This window comes from Populus nigra, chromosome 7 (assembly GCF_951802175.1).
Source record: "Populus nigra chromosome 7, ddPopNigr1.1, whole genome shotgun sequence".
Lineage (NCBI taxonomy): Eukaryota > Viridiplantae > Streptophyta > Magnoliopsida > Malpighiales > Salicaceae > Populus > Populus nigra.
Window position 1 is genome coordinate 15,032,368 of NC_084858.1, and position 17,398 is coordinate 15,049,765.

At 32.3% G+C, this 17,398-nt stretch overlaps 2 protein-coding genes across 2 annotated transcripts; both read right to left on the reverse strand.

The window, feature by feature from the left end:
- Positions 1 to 2,515: 2,515 nt before the first annotated feature.
- Positions 2,516 to 2,944, reverse strand: LOC133700093 (uncharacterized). The gene has a single exon (XM_062123655.1). The coding sequence runs from the start codon at positions 2,942 to 2,944 to the stop codon at positions 2,516 to 2,518; it is 429 nt and encodes a 142-aa protein (XP_061979639.1).
- Positions 2,945 to 11,491: 8,547 nt separating this feature from the next.
- On the reverse strand, positions 11,492 to 17,124 carry LOC133699573 (histone deacetylase 5). The gene is made up of 15 exons (XM_062122870.1): positions 16,980 to 17,124; positions 16,660 to 16,888; positions 16,357 to 16,558; positions 15,784 to 15,930; positions 15,519 to 15,631; positions 14,941 to 15,152; positions 14,258 to 14,322; positions 13,813 to 13,983; positions 13,614 to 13,697; positions 13,129 to 13,249; positions 12,919 to 13,040; positions 12,542 to 12,735; positions 12,203 to 12,332; positions 12,021 to 12,085; positions 11,492 to 11,936 (listed from the first exon to the last, which is right to left on the reverse strand). The coding sequence occupies exons 2-15, from the start codon at positions 16,830 to 16,832 to the stop codon at positions 11,768 to 11,770; spliced, it is 1,968 nt and encodes a 655-aa protein (XP_061978854.1). The 5' UTR covers positions 16,833 to 16,888; positions 16,980 to 17,124; the 3' UTR covers positions 11,492 to 11,767.
- Between the last annotated feature and the right edge of the window lie 274 nt (positions 17,125 to 17,398).

Sequence of the window (17,398 nt, forward strand, 5' to 3'; positions counted from 1 at the left end):
CTGTTCTTGCGTCTTGTTGTGTTCCCGGTGTTACTTCCTCTTGGAAGCAGAGAAACGGAAACGTGATGGAGGACTGGTGGGCTAGCTGCTTTCTTCCTCCGCTGCTCGTGGCCTCCTCTGTTTCTTTGAGAAGAAACAGAGGAACGAAAGTTTTTTCTATTCTTCCCCCGGTGCTGTGTTTCTTGAGGGGCTTTTCGGTGATGCCCTCTCTTTCCTGGGTTCTTCTTCTTTCTTTTTTCTTTCCTCCAGTCCCCTTTTGTCTCCTGGCTTTTTCCTTTTTTTTTGTTTCTCCTCCCCCCGTTGGCTGCGACTCCCTCTCCTTTTATAAGGCCAAAATCGGTGGTAACGGTCGGTCTCCTAAATGCCCTGTAACCGACCCTTTAAGCGCCTTTAATGCTGAGATTTAAGCGTTGGCTGGAAACTGATGAAACGGAGGAAGAAGACAGTGAACAGTTTTGTCCATGCAACGGCTCCGTTTTCCCATCAACTGCTATTTATGATCTGGTCCTTGAAGTTTTGACATTTTTGTAATGAGCCCCTGGATAAACTTTAATTGGACCTCAGCATTTCAGCGTTTTTTTACAACACAGTCCTTTGACTCTAATCTAGCACAATTTTGACCCCAGTTATCCCTAAAATTTGGTAATTCTTCAATTAAGTCCCTGATTGGATTAATTAAATTAATTCTAAAACCCCAAAACTTCTAATCATGTTGCCTTTAACCCAAAATTTAATTCATTCTTCATTTATTTCATTTTACTTGTTTTTTCTTCACTATCATCATTTTTTTATCCTTTTCAGTAAATAAAATAATAACAATAATAATTAACATAAAATGATCAAAAATTAGGTTATGACAGTGTTTAGTTTTCATTTTGGTAAGTAGAAGTTTCTGGTTTTGGTGTGATCCATAATTGGGTAAAGCAAAGTATTATATGAGATCTTCCATATTGCAAGACTAATGTCATTTGTCATAATTTGATTGTCATGCATATTGAAAAGAATGTATTTGATAATATTTTTATGGATGAGAAAAGGGAAATTAAGGACAATATGAAAGCTAGAATGGATCTAGCTTTGTATAATGACTGTTATAATATGGAATTGCTTAATGATAGGTTATGTGTCTTCATATTAAACAAGGATGCACAACTTATTATCTATGAATGGAATTCATATATATATAAAACTGAATGGTTATCGCATTACACTATTGATCATGAAGAGACACCTAATATGCACGATATTGATCGAGACTCATTCATTTTGGGCAATAAAAGTTGAATTCCTTCTTTAAGAGGTCCATATTCTGATAAAATTATTGTAGTGTAGAAGGTTGACTACTCAATGTAAGTTATGTATTGAAATTATTTATTTTGATTAGTTTATTTTAAGATATACAATAAATGAAAATGACTAAATTTGAGTGCATTTGTTTTGCATATTTATAAATGTTGAAGTTGCTTGTGTTTATCACAAGTGTTATGAAATAATCTTTCGAGTAATTCAGTGGAGTTAGTGCCACCGTGAGTCACCGTCAGGTCTGCTTCCCTGCCCCTCTCTTCTTCCTTCTTCTTCTTCTGCTCCCCATCTTCATTGTTCATGTTGCATGTGAATAGTGGAGAGTGAATTAATTCACTCTCCATTGTCCAAAATGGATGGGTCGGGTCCGGCCCAGTCCAAAAAAAAAGAAAATTCAAAAAAATCATTTCGGAAATTTTGTGATTGCCCTGCGTATTTTTGTATCATTTTTGTATTATAAATATACAAATTCAATATTAAAATATTTGGTTTTCGTCAAAACATTGAAAAAAAAACATATTTTTGTTTTCATGTATTCAATCAAGTCTTTAGAAAGAAATCATATCATATTTTCATACAATAAAGAAAACTTAAAAAAATATGTTTTAGCATGCATTTTGGCTTTAATAACCAGTTTATTATAGTCACAAGAATTTGGTTAATATTTTAAAATTTTCAAAAAATATATTTTGTTTTGTTTTAGTATTAGGGATTACAAATTTATACGTAAAACGTATTTCTGATATTAAAAACGTCTTTCTTTTGACGACATAGAACAGTTAGGTTTTTACCCAATAAGATAAGGATATCTTTATAGAGGAGGATTTTTCTTAAACCGTAGACAAACCGATAATTAGAAATCACAACAAGACCTTAGATTTTATCAGACAACAAAACAATATAACTTATCTTAGATACGACGTAGTTGGATGCTAATACCTTTCTTTTACATAATCTTCATAGACAAAGGAAGGAGTAATATAATTAATTCAAAGAAACTCAAAGAATCAAAAACGAGGAAAAGAAAGAAAAGAATATTTATGAATTGAAGCAATTGGTCATTGGTAAAATAATAATAATCCGAATACATGAAAAGAAGGATTTCATGATCAGCTCAAAAGTAAAACAAACAGTACAAGCTGATCACAAAGCTCGCAAAAGATCATCAAAGTCATTAATACTCGTGAATTCTTGATATATATAGATATATCATCTAATGTAAGGCGGATAGAACTCCCATAGCCATCTCCATAGCCTGCAACAAAACCACCCCAGTAGAGATGGCCACACTCAACGAAACAAGTAGCACCATCCCTAGTGCCAAACTTGGTCTAACATTCATCAAATAGTTCTGCAACATCTGCACTGCTTCACAAACATCGTTGTTGTAGTTGCAATGCATGAAATATTGTTTCTCCCACTCCATCCAATGAGAAGGTGGATTGTTGCTTTCCTCCGACATCTTCGTCTCCTTAATTCGTAATCGCAGTACAATCATGCTTTCATCTACAAGCTTACCCCCATAGTCTCGTCCCTTATTTCTTCTATCAAGGGCGACAACGGTGTTTCTTCTAGGGCATGGTTTCACTGAAGAAATTGGCCTCAAGGCAAGCTTGGAGGATGAGAATTTTGTTGCTTCCATGAGTGAAAACAGAGAAGTGCTCAAGCAAAGTTTTTCTTTTCTTACGGCTGAGTTTTACAAGATGCAAAGGAATATTGGGGTATTTATATATAGCAAGGGGAACTTGTGGTTCGTGGCGGCTTTGTTTATGCCTTAATTATCTCTGCTCCTATTTAAAACCGTGTTAAGGGGAGTTTGAAATTCTGAGACGAGTTAGTGCTCAATAAAAAAACAATTAGCAAGGTAGGACACAACTGTCCAAGATGCATGAACGTTAAGAAGGAAGGAATGTCTATTTTGAAGCAATAAAAAAGTCATTAGCTAGGTAAGACACAACTTCGAAGAAAAGAAAACTACATCAGGATTTTCTACGTTCCTTTGAAACTGATAGCTCTTTCTTCGAACATGTACTTAGTTTTTATTTGATAATAATATGGTTGTATTATAATTAGCAATGTTTTTCAAAATATATTTGAATTGATGATTGAATTCATATTAAGAACACAATCAAATGGTCTAGATGTATTTTTTTTTTATTGTGGGACATTTTTATGTTAAAAAATGTACTGTTTTCTATTAAAAAATATATACATAGATTTTTATTTGATTTGAATTTGTATTGCGCACTTACCAATATAATAACATTAAAAATTTTCTTAAAATTACATCATATGTAGGGTGATTTGAGGTGGTGGTAGCTGTTTCCACATTCTTCAAGACGAAAGGGCATACCGCGTGGCCAAGCAAAGTGCATGCACCTGGGCATGATCTTTCCTACCATGAAACCATAAAATATGTTATGCCTCGACTCCCGGCGAGAAGAAACAAAACAATCAAAACATCATATTCAACTGGAACAGTGACTGTTATATAGAATAATTTTTTTTAATTCCCCGCAGCGCGCGAGCATTCAATTCTAAAGATGAAATTTCCATTTAGGAAAACTTTAAATATTTTTGGACCTTCTGTTTTGTTGTGTTTGAGAGGAACTTATAATTTCTGGGTTTGAAAAAAAAAAAACCGACCCTATAATTTATGGGTTGGCTTTATTGTTCATATAAACATAGAACCAGCTGATTTTTTTTATTTTCAAACTTTTTTTTAATTATACCTTTCTATAGCTTAATTAGAAGAAATTATACTTGCAAGTATATAGTAAAAATATAATATTTAAAGATAAAGAACTAACATATAAAATTCAGAAAAAATATATGGCTAGCCACACATTAGCAAAAAGTTTTATTTTAGTTCAAAAATCTATTTTCTTTATTTTTCCGTCTTCGAACTAGATTTATATGGTTTTGATTAAGGTTTCACCAGCAATACGAAATTGCAAAATTCACTTTAGATGTTGTCCAATTTAGAAAATTGACAAAAATGATTTAAAATCATTATATATGTATTTTTGGTAAAACAAAATAGTTTAAATTTTTTAAAAAATAAACAGAGTGTAATATAAGTTAGAATCCTTAAGTTAAAAGTTAAAAGTCTATACTTTTAATTAATTAAAGCAAAACTTTAACTCAATTTTATTTAAAAAATAATTTAAATTAAAAGTTATTTCTAATTAAGCATACTTATAATTCTTTTGAGTAAAAAATAAAAAATAACTTGAATGAATTTCTAAAAATCATATCAAATATAACTTACGAGATCCAAACCTATAATTTCATATCACATATCTCTCAAAAGTGAATACAATTTCTTTTCAAACTCACACAATATATGCACGATTTTAAAACTATTCATCTCATCATCTCCATAGTAGATTTAGATTTTTTTAATAAATGAACAGAAGTTACAAAATGAATATATCTAGAAAGAAAAGTTTAAATTGTTTAATATCATTTTTTGTTTTTTTTAATTTAATTGAAAATTTGTTAGGTTGAACATATTTTCTTTTAGCTCACTACAAGATTTAACAGTTTTACCGACGGAATTTTTCCGTCGGCGTAAGACACATATTCCATCGGTAATTAATTTACCGACGACATCACCGACAGAAATGCTCCGTCGGTGAATCCTTCATTGGTAATTTTTTATCCGTCGGTAAATCCGTCGGAAATAAAAAAATAAAATTACCCACTTCATTTCGTCGGTATATCCCTCGGTAATAATATTTTTTTATTACCAACAGATTTACCGAGGGAATTACCGATGGAAATTCCATCGGTAATTCCGTCGGTAATTATTTTAAAAAAATTCATTTTATAAAATTATAAAATAATTAAATTAACATAAATCAACATTGTATAATATATACTCAAAATGCTTGAAAAAAAATAAGAAAATCAACTCAAACAAATTTGCAACAAATAAATAAAATGAAAAAATAAATTCATCTAAAAAAATTCATATTAAAAAAATGAAGTTGCAACTGCTAAAAATTTAAAAATCCTATAAATAAATCAACTAAAAATTAATCTCATATGAAAAAACAAATCTCACAACAACATTTATACAATTATTAAGAACAAAAACAATTAAAAATAAAATAAAAAAACAAATATAAAGGGTTAAAAAATCATGAAAAAAGAAGAAAAATCTTACCTTAATGTAGTTGCAAGTGAAGCTAAGGAGAGAAAATTTTTTTCGTAAAGCATATTAATTAAAAAAAACTAAGAGGATAAAAGAAGAAAGAAGAAGAAGACATACCCGAGCATGGAGAAAAAGAGAAGGAGATGAGGAGAGAAAAGAAGAGAAAGAAATAGATATTGATGTTTTTTACATATAGTGAAGAAGAAGAAGAAGAAGAATAAGAATAAGAAGTAGAAGAAGAAGAAATAAGTCTGTCTCTTGTGAAATAAGGGATTCAGCCTTTTTATTGGGGCGCGTTAGCGACGAATTTACCGACGGATAATTGAATATTAATATTTTTTAATTATTCCGTCGGTAATATTTAATTTAAATTTTCAATTTCGTAAAAAGTTTTTAGAAACCGCCAACAATTACCGATGATTTTTCAGTTCGTCGGTGATTCCGTCTGTAATATTTAAATGAAAATTTTAAATCAATTGAATTTTTTCAGAAAACCGCCAAATAACACCGACGACTTTTCAATCCGTCGGTGATTTTGTCCGTAAAGAACAACAATTAAAAGTGCAATTGGAAAGTGAACAGTTCTGGAGTTCTCTGGAAAATACCGACGGATTTTATCCGTCGGTGATTCCCTTTGTAATTGACATGATGAACAGTGTAAACAAGTTTACCAACGGATTTACCGATGGATTTTATCGATGGAATAAATTCCGTCGGTAATTCCGTTGGTAAATCCTGACACGTCATCATTTGTTTTTGCTTTGTTTTAATTTTTTTGTCCCTCCGTAATTCTCTCGGTATATACCGAGGGAATATGTCCGTCGGTAAAATCCCTCGAAAATTTACCGACGGAAATATTCTCTCGGTATTTCCGTTTGTATTTATCGGTTTTCTGGTAGTGGCTTTTTTGTTTTTTTTTAAATGCACTTCTTCTAAATAAGATACTCAAATTGTTGAGACTAGTGCTTGTAATCAAAGTTTAAAAGGCTTTGAACTTGGTTTTTGCCTGACTCCAGGCACTTTGTACCAATCTTGGGTGTCCTAGATCCAACAGTGGTCCTAACTCTTGGCAGCTTCAATGTAAACCTCCGACTCAAAGTTAGTAAACCAGGGTTACATAAAAAAAATTCTTGATTGAAAAATAATAATTTATATAAAAAAAATTAGACTGAAATGAAAAATCCTCAATGAATTTATTTAAATACCGGATGGAGTAGAGAAATAAATTGGTATGCAAAATGGTAGCCCCGTCATAAAAAACATAAATCCCCCCATCAAGTAAAATTATTATTTAAATGAAAGTTTTTTATAAATTGAGGTGAAAATAATTAGACAATAATAATAAAAATAATAAAATAAAACTCTAGATAAATTAATATATGATCTTACATGTGAATATATAACATTAATCACTAGTATAAGCTTCACGAATAATTGCATAAATTTTTACTGAAACTAATAAGGATCTGAAGAAATTTTTATTACAATTAGATATTAAAATTTCTAAAAATTTAGTTAAAAATCTTGATGATTTAACCATATAAAACAGTAATAACGTTAGGGTAAATACAATAAGTGATACATGACTTATTAAGTAGTGGCATTTTTGTAATTTATAGAAAACAACAGCCAAATATAAATGGGCAAAAAGGAGCTTCCATTTGTTTATTCTTCTTCAAATTCATGGTTGTTCTTCCAAGATCAGGGGTGAGAGAGGGTTTAAGAGTGGTTTTACTAAGGGAAAAACAATCTAAGAGAAAGATTTTAGAGAGGGAGGATGTTTTAGGAGTGGAATAAATTAGTGAAAGAAAGCTTGGATGGAAGAGGAGAAGTGGAGAATTGACAAAGACTCACTAAATCAAGTTTAAATTTGGTTGGGTAAGGTTTTTTTACAATCTATTCTCTTTTATTTTAATGCTTTTATAATAAGAGAGAGACAGAGCTAAATGTTCATTCTAGTTGCTTGGGGAAATTTGGGGGAAATGGGTATTTTAATTCTATATGCTCAAAAGTGCTAGATAAAGTAGAATTATGATGACAATTGAAAGAAAAACATGGGCAATTCTAAACCATACCATAGGGCCAGCCATAAAAATAATTTGGAGGAAAGGAAGAATTGAGTTAAATTGTGTGATAATAGACATAATGTTATGGCGGCTTTCTGATATTAAGACAACTCATTATGTCATGTTGAAAATTGCTAGACTCATTAATGTAGAACCCTACACTAGCTTCGAATAATTTTAAGAATATATACTTCAATTCATACGCCTAAATGTTTCCTAAAACTATTTATCATTTTATATATTCTAGATATCACAAAGTCCTTGTTTTTTGTACAATAATTTGCTTTTATTAATGATTTTTTAAAAAAAAAAATCATGAATTTTTTTTTTTTAAATTCATAATCACTTCAGTCTTGCCAATGATCAAGTTTCCAGAGTTATCCTCATATCTAGTATCACTAAAAATGGTTTTACTAGCTTTAGTATTATCCCTCTATATTTAGTCCTCAAGTGTTTTCTGTCAAATAAAACTACTAATGAAATCTTGCGTTATCAACTTAGTCATCCACACTCTTGTATCTTTTATTTGATTCTCTCTAATAAGGCTCAAAACTTGTGTCAAGCCCTCTATATGGTTAAAAAGGTTCTTTTGATTTCTTTCTTAGCCAATTATCATTTTAATTAAGCAACTTTCCTCTAGGCAAGTCCAATCAACCTCCTTTAGGGTTGTTGAAGCATTTTAGTTTGGCTTTCTTATTCTTAGTCTTTCATGATAATTGGGTTCTTTCACTAACCTACTCAGTGAATGGATATAAGTACATTGTTATTTTTGTATATTTATTTTATATATATGTTTTTTTCTTTATGTAATACATTTAAAACTTATAATGTTTTTATTCAATTTCAAGAGTTAGTTGACACCTAGTTTGGAACTAGTATAAAACAATTACTTTTGTAAAATAAATTCCTATTTTAAAATTGAAAGTATTGCTCATTATATGATTTGTTCTTATACACATGATCAAAATAAGGTCGTGGAACATCGTCACAAGAATATTATTGATATTGGTCTCACTTTACTCGAACATGATTCTTTCTCATAAACATTTTAGTCTCATACCTTTGGAACTATTATTTTTCTCATTAATTGAATGTCTACTCCAACTCTATAACATCAATATCCTTTTTTAAAACTTTTTAAATGACAACCTATGAATTTTTTTAAAAAACAATTAGTTGCTTATGCTTCTCATTTCTACCTTCATACAACAAACATAAACTTGATTTTTATTATACCAGCTTGTCTTTCTTAGTTATAGTCTAGATCACGTAGGATATTTTTGCATGGATATCTATACACATCAAGTCTATGTCATTTGATATTGCATGTTTGATAAGTCTCCTTTCTTTATACCTTTCTTTTTCTATACCAAGTCCAATTCATTAGTTTCCTTTTCATACTTATAATATTTTTTCTCTTGTCCTTCCACTACTTATTCTTCATGGATTAGCATTCATGTATCTACCCTATTACCCTTTTTTTTTTATGGCCATCCTCACCTTCAATTTTGTCTCCTAATTGTGAGACACCTTATGATGATTCTTCTCTAATCCTTTTTTTGATCTCTACATTTGGTTCCCATTCTACAACTCCAACATAGTCTCATATCGTCTCTTGTCATATATCTACCTCTAGAACTCTGCTCACTACTTTTAGTCTCAATGTTTTCATGAAAATAGTTGCTCTCGTCTATCTTTTTTTTTCAAATATCTCATAATATACTCCTATTTATACTCATCCTATGACCATTCATCCATGTCAACTTAAATGTTATCTTATTTTGTGTCTTTCCGTAGCCATGTTTGCTCTACCCTTTTTGTTACAACTTATTTGTTACACTAATATCAAACAACATCTCAAATGAAATTCAATAATGGCTATGAAAATCAATATGTTGATCCTCAATCACACTTGGCCATTGGTTCTTTTGTATCTCTTTATGAATGTTATTGGTTGCAAATGGGTGAAAAAAAAAACTTAATAGGTTCATTGAATGCTATAAGATTTGACTAGTAGCCAAAAGGTGTCATTAACAAAAGGATATTAACTTTGACAAAGCCTTTAGTTCATTTATTAAGCTAGCTATAGTTTAAATAGTTTTGGTTATTTTTATTTCATATGTGTCAGTTTATTTATTAGCTAGATTTTCAAAATACTTTTTTTAATGGTATTTTTACACTAAAGTTTATATAAAACAGTCTATGTGTTTTATTGATCATCACCTTTTTTTCATGTATACAAACTTCACAAGTCTCTCTGTGGATTTAAACAAATACCGCGTATACGGTTCGATTAGCTTCATAATTTCTTATTGAGTCTTGACTTACATGAATGACATACTAACACTTCACTTTTACATATGTATTTTTTTTTATCTACATCAATATTCTAGTTCATGTTGATAATATCTTTATCATAGGTAATGATCAATTTTTCTTCTATTCATAGGTAATGAATGATCTTTCTTTTGTGACTTGGATGATTGCTCATCTTGGTATAGAATTCTTTATTTGAGACTTTGATCATCTTAGTTAGTTTTTTGGTATTGAGATGCAATAAATTTCTCAAAGGCTATTCTTCTCTCAATCTCACTATGCCTTTGACATTGTGAACAAGGTTAACATATCCCAATGTCAGCTAGTTTCCACATCAATGACTATTGGTTCTCATATTTTTGCGACTTCAAACAATAATTCTGCTTATTCTGACATAAGTGATATTATCGGGTGGTTAGAGCTCTTTTACATAGTTGTGTTTTTCTTTTGTTGTTAATGAGATTTGTATAGGATATCTTATTTTGACTTATTTTTGTTGCCTCTTCTCATATCCTACTCCATGGCTTCAATGGCTATGATTGAGCTCATAATGTCGATGATCGAAAGTCTATGAGTGCTTATGCTTTATGTTTTAGTTATAACTTTATCTTTTATAAGTCTAGTAAGTAGAAAACGGTTGCTTGATTTTCTACGAAGGTTGAATGTAACATTATTGTTAATGTTGTTGTTGAGTTACAATGGCTCCTCCTCTTATCTTATAGTGTGATAATCTTGGAGCGAATTGAGAGGCTGATGTATTATTCACTCATGAAACATGTTGAAATGATTTTCATTTTGTTTGTGATATGGTTGGGAAAAGGGAATTACAAGTTTAGTTTATTGCCACTAATGATCAGATGGAGGATGTTTTGTGCCAAACCATTGAGCTTTGGCTATTTTTCCTTTTTCCAATTCAAGTTGGTTGTTTGCTCCTGCCCATGATCAACTTGCAAGTTCATGTTACAGCCCAAAACTGATGAGGAGGTATAAGAGACACTTCCTAACACATACGGAGAACATTGAAACACTACCACTGAGCATTCTGCGGTTAGCTCTGCAGTAGATCCATTTTAGGAGTTATGGAGGGGCTGGTGAGTGATGGTTCGAGCATTTTTTTTTTAATCAGCACACCGATGAATCAATGAAACTCTATGAATCGCTGTTCAAAAATTGTGTGCTTGGCGTTGGAAAGTTGCCGAATGCTCTGCTTGTTTCTTTGCTCAAAGGCTCCTGGTTTCATGACACCATAAACACAAGTAATCTGGACAGTTATTTTCCATTGTTAGATTGCCTAAGCTCCTTGAAGTTGTGCTTTTATGGGTACAAGGATGCATGCTGGGTAGCCCGGCCAGACCCAGAAAAGAATCGCATAGACTTCGTCCAATTACAGACTCTACAGCCATGACTTCGATGGTGAAAGGCAATACAAGTCAGAGGACCTTGGAATCTGCGCTCTATGCACACCGCCAGCGGTGTGTGAATACTGGCACTGGAGATGTGTTTAAACTTAAAAAGTCCTACCCAAGTTGTTGAATGAGAAAATAATGAGTGAATTACCTCGGAATAGATGTTCTACAAAGGACGAATGAAGAAATATAGTTGACCATGCATGTGCAATCATACTCGTACTAATCAAGAATATTCCAAATAAAAAGAAAATCAGCTGCATCGCTAGTAAAAATGTCTTCTACATCAGTCATCGTAGGAGGAATGATGACCAGCAACACATCATGGATCAATGGGATCTTCAGACCCACAGCAATGCCAATTACCAATATTGAAAGGTTTGGCCAGAATCAGGAGTATTCATAGCACATACAGTAATACACTCTCAAACTTCCTGTCAGAAGAGCACGAATGACTGTTTCATCAAGCCTACCGATTTGAAACATTTACACGAAGATATTAAATAAGACTGAGGTTGCTAACACAGTGGTTTCGAAGAAGCTTCTTCTATGTAAGCAATGGCTTCCTCTTCTGAGAGTTGTCCACCTTCAACCAGGCCCTTCACTAAGGTATTGGCATACTCTTTAGAAGGACGGCGCACGGGAAACTCTCCAAGTTTAAAGCTTTCAGCATCAGAAATTGAACACCTGAATAATCACAGAGTGCAAAATGCTTAGAGAAAAATTCAGAAAAATAAAATCAAACAGCAAAGAAAAAGTCTCAGTGTGTACGTCATAGTCAGTATAGGAATATCACGCTCATTTCCCAAGTAAACAACATTATGGTACCAGCCGCTCTGCATGAGAAACAAAGTGTGAATTTTGCGAGCAATACAAAACCCACAATGTAAAATAGTATTTTACTGTTGTCTGTTGCAGCCTGATACAAGCCAGGCACAACAAATATGACATGCCTTGAAAACCTCCAAAGAAATGGACCCCTTGTTCTTGATAGACTGTAGTGCAGCCAAATCAAATACAGGTGAATTCATCTCATAACTCGATACATTTTCTTGAAGCAAAACATCATTGAACTGCTCCAGTCTGTGCAGAGCAGGGAAAAAAAGGAAAGCAAGCAAGTGAGAAGACAAATAAAGTGGATAATTAAAAGAAACCCTAAATCATTTTCATGAATTTTCTATTTATTATACTGAAAATCCAACAAAGACCAAGATTCACTTCAAAACATCGAGAGGGAGAGATATACATTAGAAATTTGAAAGGAAAAAAAAAGAAAAGAAACAGGAGCATACGTTATTTTATACAGGCACATGTAAGTTTTTTCACCAACACTACTATCAGGATGAAGAAAAGCAACTCCCCCAGGGCCCCATGTACGTGTAGAATCACGACCAAAGTATAGTCTGTGTGGGAAAATTTTCCACAAAATCTCTTTTGGCAGGTTTTTGTCCATTGAACCAGTACATGGCTTCTTCATACCATCTACCTGAAAGTCATTTACAAAAAATGGAATTGATATATGCTAAAGCAGGTGGACTCTTTCAAATTTTCAAAATATTAATTGCACAAACTTTAAAATGCATCGGACCAAAACCTAAGAAATGCTTTGAATCTGTTAAAACCGTGTTCATTCAGTATGGTAACATCACTATGATACCAAGTATAGTACCTGACCACCTTCAATATAGCATAGGAATCTAGGCTTCCACATATTTGATCCAAAAGAAGCATACCAAATATCAATCTTTGAAAGCTCAGATCTCCAAGAGGTAGAAGATGCAGCCACTTGATCTGGCATTTAGTTGACAATATGTAAAATGAAACGAAATTACAGAATAATTCAACTTTGACGTCTTCTGGCTTCAAATTATCTCGTTACCTTGGTTATCTTCAACTTTCAGCTTCGAAAAGGGTTCCATGACCTCCTGAACAATTTCTGAATCAATACTTGGAGCCTTTTCATCCTCACCTTCAGAGTCAGAGTTTGAGATAAGAATATGCTGGAATGAAAAATGTTTATCTTAGCATGGAACACAACTGAAGAGTAGAAAGAACTGCAATTTAGGCAAAAACATTAAAATGAAAGCAGCAAGCAAAACATATCTAAATTACATGAGGAAATATAAAAAATTAAGTTGAAAACTCTTTTCCTTCGAGAACAACATTTAGATAACCAGCATTCAGGTATTATGTCTAATAGTAATTCTACAATCATGTCCTTCAATGCCTTGCACTATCTACTTTTCCCCCCCACAAATTCAGGTTTTTATTCACCCATAAAAAAATTGTCTGCTTTTAAATTTGGTGAGACTATGACATGAAAGACTTGCAAGAGAAAGGATGTTCCTTTTACGAAAGCCTTACCGGATGAGGGGCATTTTGAATAGTCAACTTTAATGGTAATTCATCTGCAAGTGCAGGCCAGTAGGAACTTAATTTCTTGCGAACCTGGGGAATAAATAATACATCACTTGAGATTGAAAAAAACAATTACAGAAATAAGGAAAATTGATACTGGTGGAGGAAAAAGATAATCAGGTTTAATTCAAATATGCTATTTTACCGCTTGTATCACACGCCATGTCGACTCAAATGGGTATGCCTCTACAGACCCACTGACAGGTTTGTCTTCAAGAAGAACTTTCATGCATGCAAGAAATGAATTTGCAATAGAATCAAGGTTGTATCCTCCTTCTAATGCCAACATAATCTTACCTTGGGCAAAATCCATCAACTGAAAAGAAAAGTAAAAAATAAATAAAGAAAGAAAAACATTATGTTCTCATGCAAGTAAGATCCCTATAAAAAAACCAATCACCACCCATAAAGGCAGTTCAAATAAAACCTAGAGAATTCAAAAATAAAATTAAGTTTCTCATGCAAAATCCCTATCAAATGTGCTACTGTACAAGTCCAGAAGTCTTTACCCCTCAGTTGAGGAAACATCACTATGAAAATACCATACAAATTTAAAAAGAAAGAAAGAAAAAGTTAACTGCAGCAGCAACCTTTTTCAACATTACTGAGTATCCATATGGAGTGACACAACATCCACCAAGAGGATCACCAACAGCTGTTGAAAGATGTAAAACAACACTTAATAAAATAAAAAACAAAAAGCCAGTTATCTCATAAAATTATTAGAAGCACACATCAAATCAACATACAACAGGGAATATGATTTCTATCTTATACATAAATTACAAAGGAATGCCTAGATATTTAATGTAGAAGTAAATGCAACCAAAAGAACATTTTAACTAATATAATGAATTACAATATGGCATTAAGCATCCAATGTATTTTGAAAAGTTGCTTAGTTTCCTAAACATGTATTACTAAGCATAACTACACCGTCATAAACAATCAAGGATCTGCTTGTAAGGCTGCTGTGTTCAAGGTCATGTTTAAGGCATATGAAGTCTGCTTGTAAGGCCGCTGTGTTCAAGGTCATGTTTAAGGCATATGAAGTCTGCTTGTAAGGCTGCTGTGTTCAAGGTCATGTTTAAGGCATATGAAGAAGAATAATGTGCATATTCATGCATTATATACAATGTGTGAGCATCTGGTAGTCAAGGCTATTACACTTAACAGAGCTTTGACGTGTACACAAAGCTAAATCTCTAGTGAAATACCTAAAACACAATCATAATAAAAAAATAAAAAAATAAAGTAATTGCAGAAATCAGACCTGCATCAAATCCTGCAGATACTATAATCATGTCAGGATCAAATTTCTTAGCAACAGGGATCAAGATGTGATCCCAAACAGCAAGATAATCTGCATCCCCACATCTTGCATGCTCCCAAGGGACATTTATATTATATCCCGTACCTGGTCCTTCTCCAATCATAGTATAAAAGCCATCATCATTCCCTGGGTAAAAACCCCCAAACTCATGCCTACATAAATTCACAATCCACATAATCATCATGATTAGATACAAGTAAAATTATTATCCATAGCACGCATAAATTACAAATTGAGTGTCAACTTAAAACATCCCAACAAAAAGAACAAAGATAAAATTACGACAAGATAAAGCTTGATAAATCACTTCCTAAAAAGCTGAAGTTGGATATATCACTAACAATCTGTGACAAACATAGAAAATTACCTCTCAAAAAATGTTAATGCTTCAATGAAAACATATCAGAATCAAGAGATAAAGATATAGACAACATATTACTAAGGTTATATTGCCAAGTTGGGGCTCGTGATAAAAGGTTGATGGAAGAGAAAATTAAGAACTTAAATGTATACAGTACCTATGAACAGAGAAAAATAAGACCCGAGAATCATTCCAAAATGTCTTTTGAGTGCCATTTCCATGATGAACATCCCAGTCAACAATCAAAATCTTTTTAACACCCAATTCTGGCTGTCATAATCAAAGGTAACAAGTATAAGATGAAATGTTGAAAAAGACAGCATCTTAGTAAGAGTTTAAAAACAAAAAAAGTATATTAGTAAACTAGATTCAAGGATAAAATAAAATTTGAACATATGTAAATACAAAAACATAGTTCTCACTCTTCCATCTAATAGAAAACTCGCTGCCACAGCCACATTATTGAATAGGCAAAAACCCATCGCCTCATCATATTCAGCATGATGTCCAGGAGGCCTAACAATCGCAGCACCAGAATTCAAATCCCCTTTTGCAATTCTCTCAGCAAGCTAGTTGAGAACACATTCATGATTAAAAATAAATTTGACTGATAATATATTGTTACTAAACTAGTCATAATTCACGACTCAATGAAGTAAAATTAGCTTCATATCCAGTATAGAAATTGCAAGTTGCAAGCCAAATGTAAAGCAAAACAGGACATAATAGTCAGCCTAATAATGAATCCATTTGGAACACTTGATATTCTGAACTTACAATTATTGTCTTTACAAGAGCTTAAGAAATCATACAGAAAAATACAACCACCTTAAAGTTGGACACTTAATTTCATAGAAACTTCTCTTACCAAACACATCATCTTTGTGTGAAATCTTCAGTAAACCTTTCAGTATTGAAAAATAAGATAGAACACAATAAACAAAGGACAAGTATCCTTAAATACGTCAAACTATTAATAACAAAAGAAAACATACCTCTAAAACGGAGCCGGCCGCAAGATAAGCAGCTTCAGATGATCCCTCATTAAAGTAAATTGAATTCAGTTTTGATGCAATCCCATTTCTTCGTGAATCAAACTGTTTGGAGCTTATATTTCTAATCAAATTAACATGATTTTTAGAGTGAACAGCCATTAAATATTTATCTTCTGCTTCTTTCCCACTCAAAACCACACACCTGAAATATTCAAAGGTAATAACAATAATAATAAGTCCAGTCATAAACCATTAATACTATTTACCCCCCCCCCCAAAAAAAAAAAGTTATAAAGGAAGTACCTTTGAGGAATGTTATTGGCTAAGAGCTTGTTCCAAATAACCCTAATGCGATTGGGATTCTCTGGATGATAATCACCATCAGGAGTATGATGCTTACACATCTTCTCATCATAAATTATTCCCACGCGCCTTTCACTGCTATTCATTTCACCGGATTCCTCCACCTCACCCATACTTGCTGATCTTACTCTTTCTTACTCTCTCTCTCTCGATCGCTTCAAACACCCACCTGAGAAGAGGGTTTGAGTGAATTAATCATTTATGTGTTCATTGTTATCAGCTACTTGGAATTCAAACAGCTAAACTTAAAAAGATTATACCTTTGCGTTGGTTGGTGGAAGGGAGAGAACGAGAGAACGATGGGAACTCTGTGGCTGACCTGTGAGGGAGACGTGAAGGGCAGTGGCTGCTTCGCTACTAAAGAGAATTGCTTGGTCTACTTGAATTCTATATTTTATGACATCAACCACATTTTTTTTGTTGCATGATTATTTATTTTGCTGTGTAAAATAAATAATAATTTCTTTTACTTTTATGGGCTTTGCTCAATGGGCAAATCAAGATGAGAATTTTGATCGTTAATAATTAATTTTTAAATAAAATTTAATTTTTAAAAATACTATAAAAATAAATAAAGGTTAATAGCTCTAATTTATATTTTAAAAAAGAAAAATATATTAATGATAAAACTAATTTTTCTAAAACATCATTTTTTTAGAAAATTTTAAAGAAATAAGAT